The sequence below is a fragment of the Oncorhynchus mykiss genome, chromosome 19 (assembly GCF_013265735.2).
Source record: "Oncorhynchus mykiss isolate Arlee chromosome 19, USDA_OmykA_1.1, whole genome shotgun sequence".
Lineage (NCBI taxonomy): Eukaryota > Metazoa > Chordata > Actinopteri > Salmoniformes > Salmonidae > Oncorhynchus > Oncorhynchus mykiss.
The window spans coordinates 51112053-51125296 of record NC_048583.1 but is presented as its reverse complement, the minus strand read 5'-3'; the positions used below and the strand labels follow the sequence as shown (position 1 = coordinate 51125296).

General features: G+C 43.1%; 1 protein-coding gene across 1 annotated transcript in view; it reads left to right on the top strand.

The window, feature by feature from the left end:
- ush2a (Usher syndrome 2A (autosomal recessive, mild)) overlaps positions 1-13244 on the top strand; it is a 486438-nt gene that overhangs the window by 46485 nt on the left and 426709 nt on the right. The window contains exon 4 of the mRNA XM_036955034.1: positions 3171-3306. Within this exon, the coding sequence (XP_036810929.1) occupies positions 3171-3306 (136 nt within the window). The remainder of the gene's footprint in view (positions 1-3170; positions 3307-13244) is intronic.

The window sequence follows — 13244 nt, the reverse complement described above, 5'->3', positions numbered from 1 at the left end:
GGCGCTACAAAGTATTAACTTAAGGGGGCTGAATAATTTTGCACGCCCAATTTTTCAGTTTTTGATTTGTTAAAAAAGTTTGAAATATTCAATAAATGTCGTTCCACTTCATGATTGTGTCCCACTTGTTGTTGATTCTTCACAAAAAAATACAGTTTTATATCTTTATGTTTGAAGCCTGAAATGTGGCAAAAGGTCGCAAAGTTCAAGGGGGCCGAATACTTTCGCAAGGCACTGTATATGCATAGTCGAGCATCTTGTCGTGACAAAATATCCCGTTTACAACGGGAATGTTTTTTATCCAAAAATGAAAATACTACCTCCTAGTTACAAAAGGTTAATTTGTTATAATTATCACTCTGTAGTGACTTCTTAGTCGACCCCCACTTCCCCTTTTGTCTAACAAGCCGCCATGCCGGTTTAGCCCACTAGGGCGCATTCTCCTATCATTTCATGTAACCACATTTAACCTTGTTTGTTTATGTATGTCTGTGAATAACTTAGTTAGTAATAAATAAAGGATTTAAGACAATTGATGTATGGATGACTCATAGTGAAGACTGGGTTCGTGCAGATAACCAACAATTTACGACGTTTGGAATGAGACTAACGTGAGGTAAAGTAAATAATTCATTAATTCAAAGACTAATTGATCAGATAAAATATCTGAAAAGTTATTTTAGGAAATGATAACTTTGTAATCTGAATATTTTTCCCTGGTGCCCCTACTTCCTAGTTACGTGATTAATCAGTTGATCGCGTAATACTAATTACAGAGAATCTTTGATAAAAACTATAAGTCTTCAGTTAATGATAGTAAAGACACAACAGAGGGATTAAGCAGGAAATCCGGAATCCGCCTATCAGGATTTCTGAAAAACCTGGGAATTTGGGAAAGTTACAGGAATTTTGCAACCTTTATAAAGGCCAATAATGTTTGTAAAGGTAGTCCATACAAAATCAGAGAGAGCTAACTGGGAAATGACTCTAAAACAGATTCACACAACAGGAACAGCCTTATCATTCACACTGACATAAAGGTAGCTTATTACTACCTCGATATCTCTCTCTCTCTCTCTCTCTCGCTATGCTCTGTCCCTACATCTGTCTGTCTGTCCGTCCGTCCGCCCGCCCGCCCGTCCGCCCGCCCGCCTGTCCGCCCGTCCGCCCGCCAGCCCGTCCGTCCCAGATCACAGTCCACAGCAGATACCTGACTCCCAACCCAGCCTTGTTAAATCAGCGGGTCAGAGGGACAGGTCAGACAATGGGACGTTCTACCACACACACACACACATACACACACCCATACATACACACACACACACAAAATGTACACACATACACTTACACACAAACACACACTGAAAGTGGAGAGCTTTTAAAGCTGTTTATTTGCCAGTGTCCAGTGATCGGTACTCAGTGAGTCATTAAAAGCTTTCCACTGCCACTGGCCAGGCTTTGGGTTAATCTGGGCCTGTAAAACACACTGTTCTACTGCACAGCTACATTCAATGGACTGGCTGTGAGAGATGACGTGAGTGAGAGAAAGGTGAGAGAGGCAGATGGCCTACAGCTGAGAGAGAGACAGGTAGGAGGCAGGTGATAGACAGGTGTTAATCTGGGCCGCTCTCTATAGCACCTACTGTCAATGGGACAGGTGAGAAATAGAAGAGGGGAAAAGAAGAAACTCGAGGGTCTCTTGAAGCAACAGTAGTTGAAAAAAGAACGAAGGCAGCAAAGAGGTTAAAAAAAATAAGAAGAGAAAAAAAAACATTTTCTAAAACGAACAAAGGAGTTTGGGGTTTCAAAGGGGGCGCGTGGCGCTAAGCAGGATGAAGCTCTTCCCAATTCATTTACATCACCATGACAACTCTTCAGATCTCCACGCATGCCATTGGCTGGTTACAGATTCCAAGAGCGGCCTTCTCTCTACGTCCTTCTCTTTCTCCGTCTTTACGTCTCTCTCTCTCTCGCCGTCTCCGCAGTCTTCAATCAGCCGTCATGAAAGTGCAAGTCTTAAGTATCTTCCAGACAGACAGTTGTTGAGTCGAGCCGAGTGCCGCCTTGCCTTCATCCACAAAGACGTTTTGGGCCAGACTTATTTCCCCTGCACCTTTTTCAACTCCTCTAAAGAAGCGAGGAGAGAAGAGGCGGATAGAAAACACTTGAGAGAGAGGGGGAATGTGTTAGAAAAGAGAGAGTGGTTTTATCTGTGCTACCACAGAGCATGCTAGCCAGACACAGCAAGAGTGGGAGAGGGGGATAGACAAACATTTTGAGAGAGAGGGGAGAAAGAGAGAAGAGAGGGGAGAAAGAGAGAAGAGAGGGGGACGTTGAAGTTTTCTAAGGTCTATGAACATATTTCTCTGGAGTTTTGATCTGAATGGAAGCAGTTGCTTTGACTGTGTTTGTGTTTTAATATTCATGGCTGGGGTGAAGAGTGGTTTTGGTCAACAGGAAGCTAATTTGTGGCTGAGGTTTTAGAATGAGGGGGTTTCTGGTAGGAAAATAAACTGGAAGATTATCACTGTGTATAATTCACTCAGACTGAATCCTGAAGGCTGCTGGGCTATACATCTTACTCTCCTTCAGGGACAGGATCCCCACACTGTTAGATACTCCTTATAAAGCTTGTATCAGGACAAGGACCAGGAGATGGTTCAAACTTTGTCATTGAAATGTTAACTTTTTAACGCTTCACTGTATAAAACTGAATTAAAATGTGTCAAGGACAGAATAAAGTAATGTACAGTGTCAAGGACAGAATAAAGTAATGTACAGTGTCAAGGACAGAATAAACTAATGTACAGTGTCAAGCACAGAATAAAGTAATGTACAGTGTCAAGGACAGAATAAAGTAATGTACAGTGTCAAGGACAGAATAAAGTAATGTACAGTGTCAAGCACAGAATAAAGTAATGTACAGTGTCAAGGACAGAATAAAGTCATGTACAGTGTCAAGGACAGAATAAAGTAATGTACAGTGTCAAGCACAGAATAAAGTAATGTACAGTGTCAATGACAGAATAAAGTAATGTACAGTGTCAAGGACAGAATAAAGTAATGTACAGTGTCAAGCACAGAATAAAGTAATGTACAGTGTCAAGGACAAAGTAACATGGAGTTATGTTTGATCCACAGAATAATTGTGCATTCTAATTGGTCCACAGGTGCATGGCAAAAGCGTCAGTCTCTTCCTGGATGGACTGGAGGAGGACGGCACGCCCTTTGACACTCGACCTCTGACCTCACCCATCTCTGACATCAGAATGGACAGTACCATGAGAGTCGGACTGAGCTCTAACGGTAACAACAAGATAACACATGATGCATAGATACATTACTTATAGTACATGGTATGTACACCTGCCTAGGGAAATACCATGGAAATACATGGTTGTAGGAACAAATGGCAATATTAAGGTAGATCCATGCAATCTAGGGCATAGATAGACACCCCCAGAGGGGTTATGAGCTAAGAATCACACAAGAAAGTGTTTTGAAGTGAATATGATCAATTGTGTCAGGTATTTCCTTTACAGCCTCCATCAGGGTCAATAGAAACACACTGAATATGATCAGTCAGTTGTGTCAGGTATTTCCTTTACAGCCTCCATCAGGGTCAATAGAAACACACTGAAAATGATCAGTTGTGTCAGGTATTTCCTTTACAGCCTCCATCAGGGTCAATAGAAACACACTGAAAATGATCAGTTGTGTCAGGTATTTCCTTTACAGCCTCCATCAGGGTCAATAGAAACACACTGAAAATGATCAGTTGTGTCAGGTATTTCCTTTACAGCCTCCATCAGGGTCAATAGAAACACACTGCAAATGATCAGTTGTGTCAGGTATTTCCTTTACAGCCTCCATCAGGGTCAATAGAAACACACTGAAAATGATCAGTTGTGTCAGGTATTTCCTTTACAGCCTCCATCAGGGTCAATAGAAACACACTGAATATGATCAGTTGTGTCAGGTATTTCCTTTACAGCCTCCATCAGGGTCAATAGAAACACACTGAAAATGATCAGTTGTGTCAGGTATTTCCTTTACAGCCTCCATCAGGGTCAATAGAAACACACTGAAAATGATCAGTTGTGTCAGGTATTTCCTTTACAGCCTCCATCAGGGTCAATAGAAACACACTGAAAATGATCAGTTGTGTCAGGTATTTCCTTTACAGCCTCCATCAGGGTCAATAGAAACACACTGAAAATGATCAGTTGTGTCAGGTATTTCCTTTACAGCCTCCATCAGGGTCAATAGAAACACACTGAAAATGATCAGTTGTGTCAGGTATTTCCTTTACAGCCTCCATCAGGGTCAATAGAAACACACTGAAAATGATCAGTTGTGTCAGGTATATCCTTTACAGCCTCCATCAGGGTCAATAGAAACACACTGAATATGATCAGTTGTGTCAGGTATTTCCTTTACAGCCTCCATCAGGGTCAATAGAAACACACTGAATATGATCAGTTGTGTCAGGTATTTCCTTTACAGCCTCCATCAGGGTCAATAGAAACACACTGAAAATTATCGACAACAGAGAATGAAATCTTTAGTGCGCTGGTCACCGACTGATCGACTGGTCGATCTTCAAGGCATTCCTAGTCGATCATCAAACATTTCTGTAGAAAAGCCAATGATAAAGGCTTGCATTCCTTTTTACGGGTTGTACTGTTGGCAGTAGGTGCACTTGATTCAGAAGCCCTGCACACCAGGCAGGCAAAGGGTTCCATTTTGAACCATTTCATCTGTTTGAAAGGCCAAACCCTGCCTACCTGGGAGATCTGTGGCTAAATTGAGTTTGCCCACTGCGCTGGCCAATCGGATAGCTCAAATCACTCAAATCACACTACAGCTTCCACGACCCTGGCCACAGCAAAGTTTGATAGGAGCCTACATGAGATTTCATCATTTAAAAAACCGTGACCAGAGCCAGTCTGTCAAATAATACAGGGAAGAGCTGCTGCTGTTTGAGCACTGTCAACACTGTTTTTATTCAACACTATTACAAAACATAAAACATGCTTCTCCCTACTTCCACTTGCACTTCAGTTGCAATGAATGAGTTGGAAAGTGTATGGATAGCCCTGCGTTTTATTATTATTAGCAGCTCGTCTATTTTAATATCTCTGGTCATAGGAATAGCATGAATTTGTACATGAGACAGATGCGTTGCGACTCGAGTTTTGCCGTCAGGTGGAAAACGGTGTCCCCTCTCTCTTGTGAGTCTCACTGGAGGAAAAGAAGGAGAGAGCAGGGACCATGAGAGGCAGACCCTCTGCTGCTCTCTCCCTCCCTCCGTTGTGACTAAATGATGTGTTCAAAAAAAACTGTGAACTCGGAAATCTCAGACTTCCGACTTCAGTGCGTTCAAGGCCACTGTGATCTACAATAAAAACGAGATCCGACTGGCAAAAATCCCTTTGCACGTTCATCCAACTCCCAACTCGGAAACTCTGGCATCTTTCTAGAGCTCTGACTTTTCGGCCTGGAGATGACTGACATCATGATTTGACCTCGTTTTTTCCCCCGAGTTCCCAGTTGTGCTGAAAGCATCATGACAGATGCAGGCACCATCAGTCCAGTAAAATAAAAAAGCAAATGATTTGTTCATTGTTTAAATGTATGCTCAGCTGTGCCTCTCAAGTGCTACAACAACTAGATCTCGGCTTGTTTTTTGACTACGAAAGTGATCTGGACTCTGGTTGGGGACCACTGCTCTAGTGTAAAGTAATGATCAATGGTTTCAGCTACACTGTCATACTGCTCATCTGCTATTGAACAGTGATTTACACTTAGTTAGCATCAGCCCATGATTGGATCATATTAGTGGTCAGCAGTATTGTTCACCCACACTGATCTGTGCCGTAGATGCTGACCAGGGAACAGTGTAGCCAATGTGATTTATGGGATATTTATTTTGATCAGGATATTTTCAACCTGCAGGCTGCAGTGTTTTTATTTGTTGGCTTTATGTAGGCTATTTTTACATAGTTGGCAATGGCAAAATACATTATTATAAACGCAATAGAATTGTTCCACGAAAATGTGCAAATGAAAACCATAACTGGCACACAGATCAGTAGAAATGCTAAGATAAATCGGAATTCCACATGAGAAAGGTTGCCAACTCCTCGTGTACCCAATTACTGGCTACTTCAGGAGAGTAATGGCATAATCTACGAAAGCCAGTAGGAGCGGGAGGAGGATGGTCAGGTTAATGTTTTTCTCTTCTGGTTATCTCTCGCTTCCTCTTGAGTCATTTGTGTTTTATTTCATCAAACCGTGTTGTTAGTGTCAGACAAGCTCAATGAATATAGTTGACTTTATTAAAACACATAGGGTGTGTCTATATATGGAAAAATTCACATTTTAAAATTTACACCAATCGATTGCTCGAAAGAACAGACGACTTTTGGTCGACCAAGATATTTTGGTCTACAGCCCCACATGGAATAATTTAAGACCAAAGGTAGATGCTAGGATGGATCCTCGTCGTGGACAACCCTTTCAATTATCACAGTGGGAATCTTCTCATTAGATGGATATGTACAGAGTAAGAATACAATATACATCAAGGCTCACATTTATAGAGCGTCTCAGAGTAGGAGAGAAGTGCTGATCTAGGATCAAGTCCCCCTAGTCCATCCTTTATTATCTAAAAGGCAAACCTGATCCTAAATCAGCATTCCTACTGTGAGACGCTTTGTGAATATGGGCCCTGTATTCCTCTCTCTTCTTAGCTGTTCTCCCTATTCTGAATGTAATTAAACATTTAACTCCTTCAGCTCTGGTTCGCTTGCCATGACAGGGATTGGGGCGTTATGATCACTCAGAAATGGTGGGAGTGTAGAAATTAGAAAATAAAATAAAAAATGACAAAGGATCTGGAAAAGGAGTAAGAGAAGGCAAAAGAGACAAAGAGAAGAGAAGAGGAGAGAGAGAGAAAAAGGCATCCCGCCATCATCAAAGCAACACTGCTCTGTGTTTCAGTAGGCCTAATGCTGTTTCCACACGCTTAAGAAGCCCGCATCCAAAACCCTGGACCTTTAGAGCTGCTCTTCTCCATCCTCTATCCTGTTTACATCTCATCTCTACACACAGACACAGACACAGACACAGACACAGACACACACACAGACACACACACAGACACACACACAGACACACACACAGACACACACACACACACACACACACACACACACACACACACACACACACACACACACACACACACACACACACACACACACACACACACAGTCCCTCCTCAGACACCCATACACACACAGATAAAGATGACAGGCCTTCTGATGCTAGGAGATGTTAGCTCTAGTTGTGACAGGTGTGGAACAATAGAGAAGTTAGCTTGGCAGGGAAAGACAATTTGTGCGGCAGAGGAAGACAAGACGCTTAGCTGGACAGGGAAAAGGCAGGGAAAGTCTATCTCCTGTGGTCTTAGTCTCGCTCAAATTCCCTCCATGTGTTTGGATTCACGTCCTGATGTTGACCCTCTCAGATGTACAGCTCTCCTCCCACTGCCAACAGACTACAGTACACCACGGATAATGAGAGATGTTTTATAAGGAAACCCACTTTACAGCACATAAGGTCCTTGTGTGTTCAGTGTTTCTGTTAGTAGCCAAGGCTTCAGTTGAAACATACAGTAGCTGATGAAACAGAGTTGTCTAGAGTCTGAAAGTATGGACAGAGCCTAAGTACACATGTCATTCTGTCTTCTCAGAAATTATGGCACAGAAAGAGAGAGCGAGAATAGATAGGGGGAGAGAGAGACAGAGAGGAGATGGAGATGGAGGAGAGGTATTGAGATGGACCCACTGGTTGCCCTCTAGGTTACGGAGAGCTGGTAGTCCCATCCACCAAACTACCAGGTGTGAAACAGGGAAGGGACTCAGGAGGTATGCTGATTTGGTATAGAGCAGACCTAACTCACTCTATTAAATTAATCAAAACAGGAACATTTTACATTTGGCTAGGAATTCAAAAGGAAATTATCTCAACAGAGGATAATGTCCTCCTGTGTGCTACATCCCCCCCACTATATCCCCCCACTAGAATCCCCATATTTAATGAAGACAGTAGAAAACCTCAACAGTATATTTGACCTCTCAGCTTCCATATCAAATCAAACAAATTCAAACAGAAAACTGAAGAAAATGAACAACAAGGACAAATGGTTTGATGAAGAATGCAGAAACCTGAGAAATTGAGAAAACTTTCCAATCAAAGTCATAGAAACCCAGAAAACCTGAGTCTACGCCTTCGCTTTGGTGAATCACTAAAACAATACAGAAATACACTACAGATAATGAAGGAAGAGCACGTCAGAAATCAGCTCAGTGTAGTTGAAGAATCCATAGACTCTAACCACATCTGGGATAATTGTAAAACACTAAACAAACAACAACACGAAGTTATCTATCCAAAATGGAGATGTATGCGTAAAACACTTCTCCAATCGTTTTGGCTCTATAACAAAGATCAAACAGCAGAAACATGTACATGATCAAATACACATCTTAGAAGCAAATATTAAAGACAACCAGAACACACTGGATTCTCCAATTACGTTGAATGAACTACAGGAGAAAATACAAACTCTTCAACCCAAAAAGGCCTGTTTTGTTGATGGTATCCTCAATGAAATGATAAAACATACAGACCACAAATTCCAATTGGCTATACTTAAACTCTTTAACATCATCCTTAGCTTTGGCATCTTCCCCAATATTTGGAACAAGGAATAATCACCTTAATCCATAAAACTGGACGTAAATTTGACCCCAATAACTACCGCGGGATATGCGTCAACAGCAACCTTGGGAAAATCCTCTGCATTATCATTAACAACAGACTTGTACAGTTCCTCAGTGAAAACAATGTACTGAGAAAATGTCAAATTGGCTTTTACCAAATTACCATACAACAGACCATGTATTCACCCTGCACACCCTAATTCACAAACAAACAAACCAAAACAAAGACAAAGTCTTCTCATACTTTGTTGATTTCAAAAAGTGGTGACGGGAGAAAAAGATACAACATTATTATATCCATGTACACAAACAACAAGTGTGTGGTTAAAATGGTCAAAAAACACACATTTCTTTCCACAGAGCCGGTGGGTGAGACAGGGATGCAGCTTAAGCCCCACCCTCTTCAACATACAGTTGAAGTTGGAAATTTACATCTTAGCCAAATATATTTAAACTTAGTTTTTCACAATTCCCGACATTTAATCCATGTAAACTTTCCCTGTCTTAGGTCAGTTAGGATCACCACTTTATTTTAAGAATGTGAAATGTCAGAATAATAGTCATCACATTCCCAGTGGGGCAGAAGTTTACATACACTCAATTAGTATTTGGCAGCATTGCCTTTAAATTGTTTAACTTGCGTGAAATGTTTCAGGTAGCCTTCCACAAGCTTCCCACAATAAGTTGGGGGAATTTTGTCCCATTCCTCCTGAGAGAGCTGGTGTAACCGAGTCAGGTTTGTAGAGGCCTCCTTGCTCGCACATGCTTTTTCAGTCCTGCCTACAAATTTTCTATAGGATTGAGGTCAGAGCTTTGTGATGGCCACTCCAATACCTTGACTTTGTAGTCCTTAGGCCATTTTGCCACAACTTTGGAAGTATGCTTGGTGTCATTGTCAATTTGGAAGACCCATTTGCGACCAAGCTTTAAATTCCTGACTGATGTCTTGAGATATTGCTTCAATATATCTACAGAATTTTCCTACCTCATGATGCCATCTATTTTGTGAAGTGCACCAGTCCTGCCTGCAGCAAAGCACCCCCACAACATGATGCTGCCACCCCCGTGCTTCACAGTTGGGATTCTGTTCTTCAACTTATGGCCAAACAGTTCTATTTTTGTTTCATCAGACCAGAGGACATTTCTCCAAAAAGTACGATCTTTGTCCCCATGTGCAGTTGCAAACCATAGTCTGGCATTTTTATAGCGGTTTTGGAGCAGTGGCTTCTTCCTTGCTGAGCGGCCTTTCAGGTTATGTCTGAAGTTATTATTATGTCGATATAGGACTCGTTTTACTGTGAATAAAGATACTTTTGTATCTGTTTCCTCTGGCATCTTCACAAGGTCCTTGACTGTTGTTCTGGGATTGATTTGCACTTTTCACACCAAAGTACGTTCATCTCTAAGAGACAGAACAAGTCTCCTTCCCGAGCGGTATGACAGCTGCGTGGTCCCATGGTGTTTATACTTGCGTACCATTGTTCGTACAGATGAACGTGGTACCTTCAGGCGTTCGGAAATTGCTCCCAAGGATGAACAAGACTTGTGGAGGTCAACAATTTTTTTCTGAGGTCTTGGCTGATTTCTTTTGATTTTCCTATGATGTCAAGCAAAGAGGCACTGAGTTTGGAGGTAGGCCTTGAAATACATCCACAGGTACACCTCCACTTTAATGCAGGGAAACTTAAATCAGTTCTACCAAATTTCTATCAAAAAAAATTCTAGATCACCTGTACTCCACACAGAGAGACGCGTACAAAGCTCTCTCTCGCCCTCCCATTTGGTAAATCCGACCACAACTCTATCCTCCTGATTCCTGCTTTCAAGCAAACATTAAAGCAGGAAGCACCAGTGAGTCGGTCTATAAAAAAGTGGTCAGATGAAGCAGATGTTAAGCTACAGGACTGTTTTGCTATCACAGACTGGAACATGTTCCGGGATTATTCTGATGGCATTGAGGACTACACCACATCAGTCACTGGCTTTATCAATAAGTGCATCGAGGACGTCGTCCCCACAGTGACTGTACGTACATACCCCAACCAGAAGCCATGGATTACAGGCAACATTCACACTGAGCTAAAGGGTAGAGCTGCCGATTTCAAACCCGGAAGCTTACAAGAAAACCTGCTATACAGGGCTAAGATTGAATCATACTACACCGGCTCCGACGCTCGTCTTATGTGGCAGGGCTTGCAAACTATTACAGACTACAAAGGGAAGCACAGCTGCGAGCTGCCTAGTGACACGAGCCTACCAGACGAGCTAAATCACTTCTTTGCTCGTTTCGAGGCAAGCAACACTGAGACATGCATGAGAGCATCAGCTGTTCCGGATGACTGTGTGATCACACTCTTCGTAGTCGACGTGTATAAGACCTTTAAACAGGTCAACATACACAAGGCTGTTGGGCCAGATGGATTACCAGGATGTGTGCTCCGGGCATGTGCTGAGCAACTGGCAGGTGTCTGTAATACCAACATGTTTCAAGCAGACCAACATTGTCCCTGTGCCCAAGAACACAAAGGCACAAAGGTGCGTGCTCAGTCCCCTCCTGTACTCCCTGTTCACCCACGACTGCATGGCCAGGCACGACTCCAACACCATCATCAAGTTGGCAGATGACACAACCTGATCACCGACAACGATGAGACAGCCTATAGGGAGGAGGTCAGAGACCTGTCCGCGTGGTGCCAGAATAACAACCTATCCCTCAACGTAACCAAGACTAAGGAGATGATTGTGGACTACAGGAAAAGGAGGACCGAGCAAGACCCCATTCTCATCGACGGGGCTGTAGTGGAGCAGGTTGAGAGCCTCAAGTTCCTTGGTGTCCACATCACCAACAAACTTGAATGGTCCAAACACACCAAGACAGTCGTGAAGAGGGCACGACAAAGCCTATTCCCCCTCAGGAAAGTAAAAAGATTTGGCATGTGTCCTGAGATCCTCAAAAGGTTCTACAGCTGCACCATCGAGAACCAACTGACTGGTTGCATCACTGCCTGGTATGGCAATTGCTCGGCCTCTGACCGCAAGGCACTACAGATTGTAGTGCGTACTACCCAGTACATCACTGGCGCTAAGCTGCCTGCCATCCAGGACCTCTACACCAGGCGGTGTTAGAGGAAGGCCCTAAAAATAGTCAAATACCCCAGCCACCCCAGTCATAGACTGTTCTCTCCGCTACCGCATGGCAGGCTGTACCGGAGTGCCAAGTCTGGGACAAAAAGCTTCTCAACGGTTTTTACCCCAAGCCATAAGACTCCTGAACAGGTAATCAAATGGCTACCCGGACTATTTGCATTGTGTGCCCCCCTCCCACCCCTCTTTTACGCTGCTGCTACTCTCTGCTTATCTTATAAGCATAGTCACTTTAACTATACATTCATTTACAGTGGGGAGAACAAGTATTTGATACACTGCTGATTTTGTAGGTTTTCCTACTTACAAAGCATGTAGAGGTCTGTCATTTTTATCATAGGTACACTTCAACTGTGAGAGACGGAATCTAAAACAAAAAACCAGAAAATCACATTATGATTTTTAAGTAATTAATTTGCATTTTATTGCATGACTTTTGATACATCAGAAAAGCAGAACTTAATATTTGGTACAGAAACCTTTTTTGCAATTACAGAGGTCATATGTTTCCTGTAGTTCTTGACCAGGTTTACACACACTGCAGCAGGGATTTTGGCCCACTCCTCCATACAGACCTTCTCCAGATCCTTCAGGTTTATGGACTTTCAGCTCCCTCCAAAGATTTTCTATTGAGTTCAGGTCTGGAGACTGGCTAGGCCACTCCAGGACCTTGAGATGCTTCTTCCGGAGCCACTCCTTAGTTGCCCTGGCTGTGTGTTTCGGGTCATTGTCATGCTGGAAGACCCAGCCACGACCCATCTTCAATGCTCTTACTGAGGGAAGGAGGTTGTTGGCCAAGATCTCGCGATACATGGCCCCATCCATCCTCCCCTCAATACGGTGCAGTCGTCCTGTCCCCTTTGCAGAAAAGCATCCCCAAAGAATAATGTTTCCACCTCCATGCTCCACGGTTGGGATGGTGTTCTTGGGGTTGTACTCATCCTTCTTTTTCCTCCAAACACGGCGAGTGGAGTTTAGACCAAAAAGCTCTATTTTTGCCTCATCAGACCACATGACCTTCTCCCAGATGGTCATTGACAAACCGCCGGGCCTGGACATGCGCTGGCTTGAGCAGGGGGACCTTGCGTGCGCTGCAGGATTTTAATCCATGACGGCATAGTGTGTTACTAATGGTTTTCTTTGAGACTGTGGTCCCATCTCTCTTCAGGTCATTGACCAGGTCCTGCCGTGTAGTTCTGGGCTGATCCCTCACCTTCCTCATGATCCTTGATGCCCCACAAGGTGAGATCTTGCATGGAGCCCCAGACCGAGGGTGATTGACCGTCATCTTGAACTTCTTCCATTTTC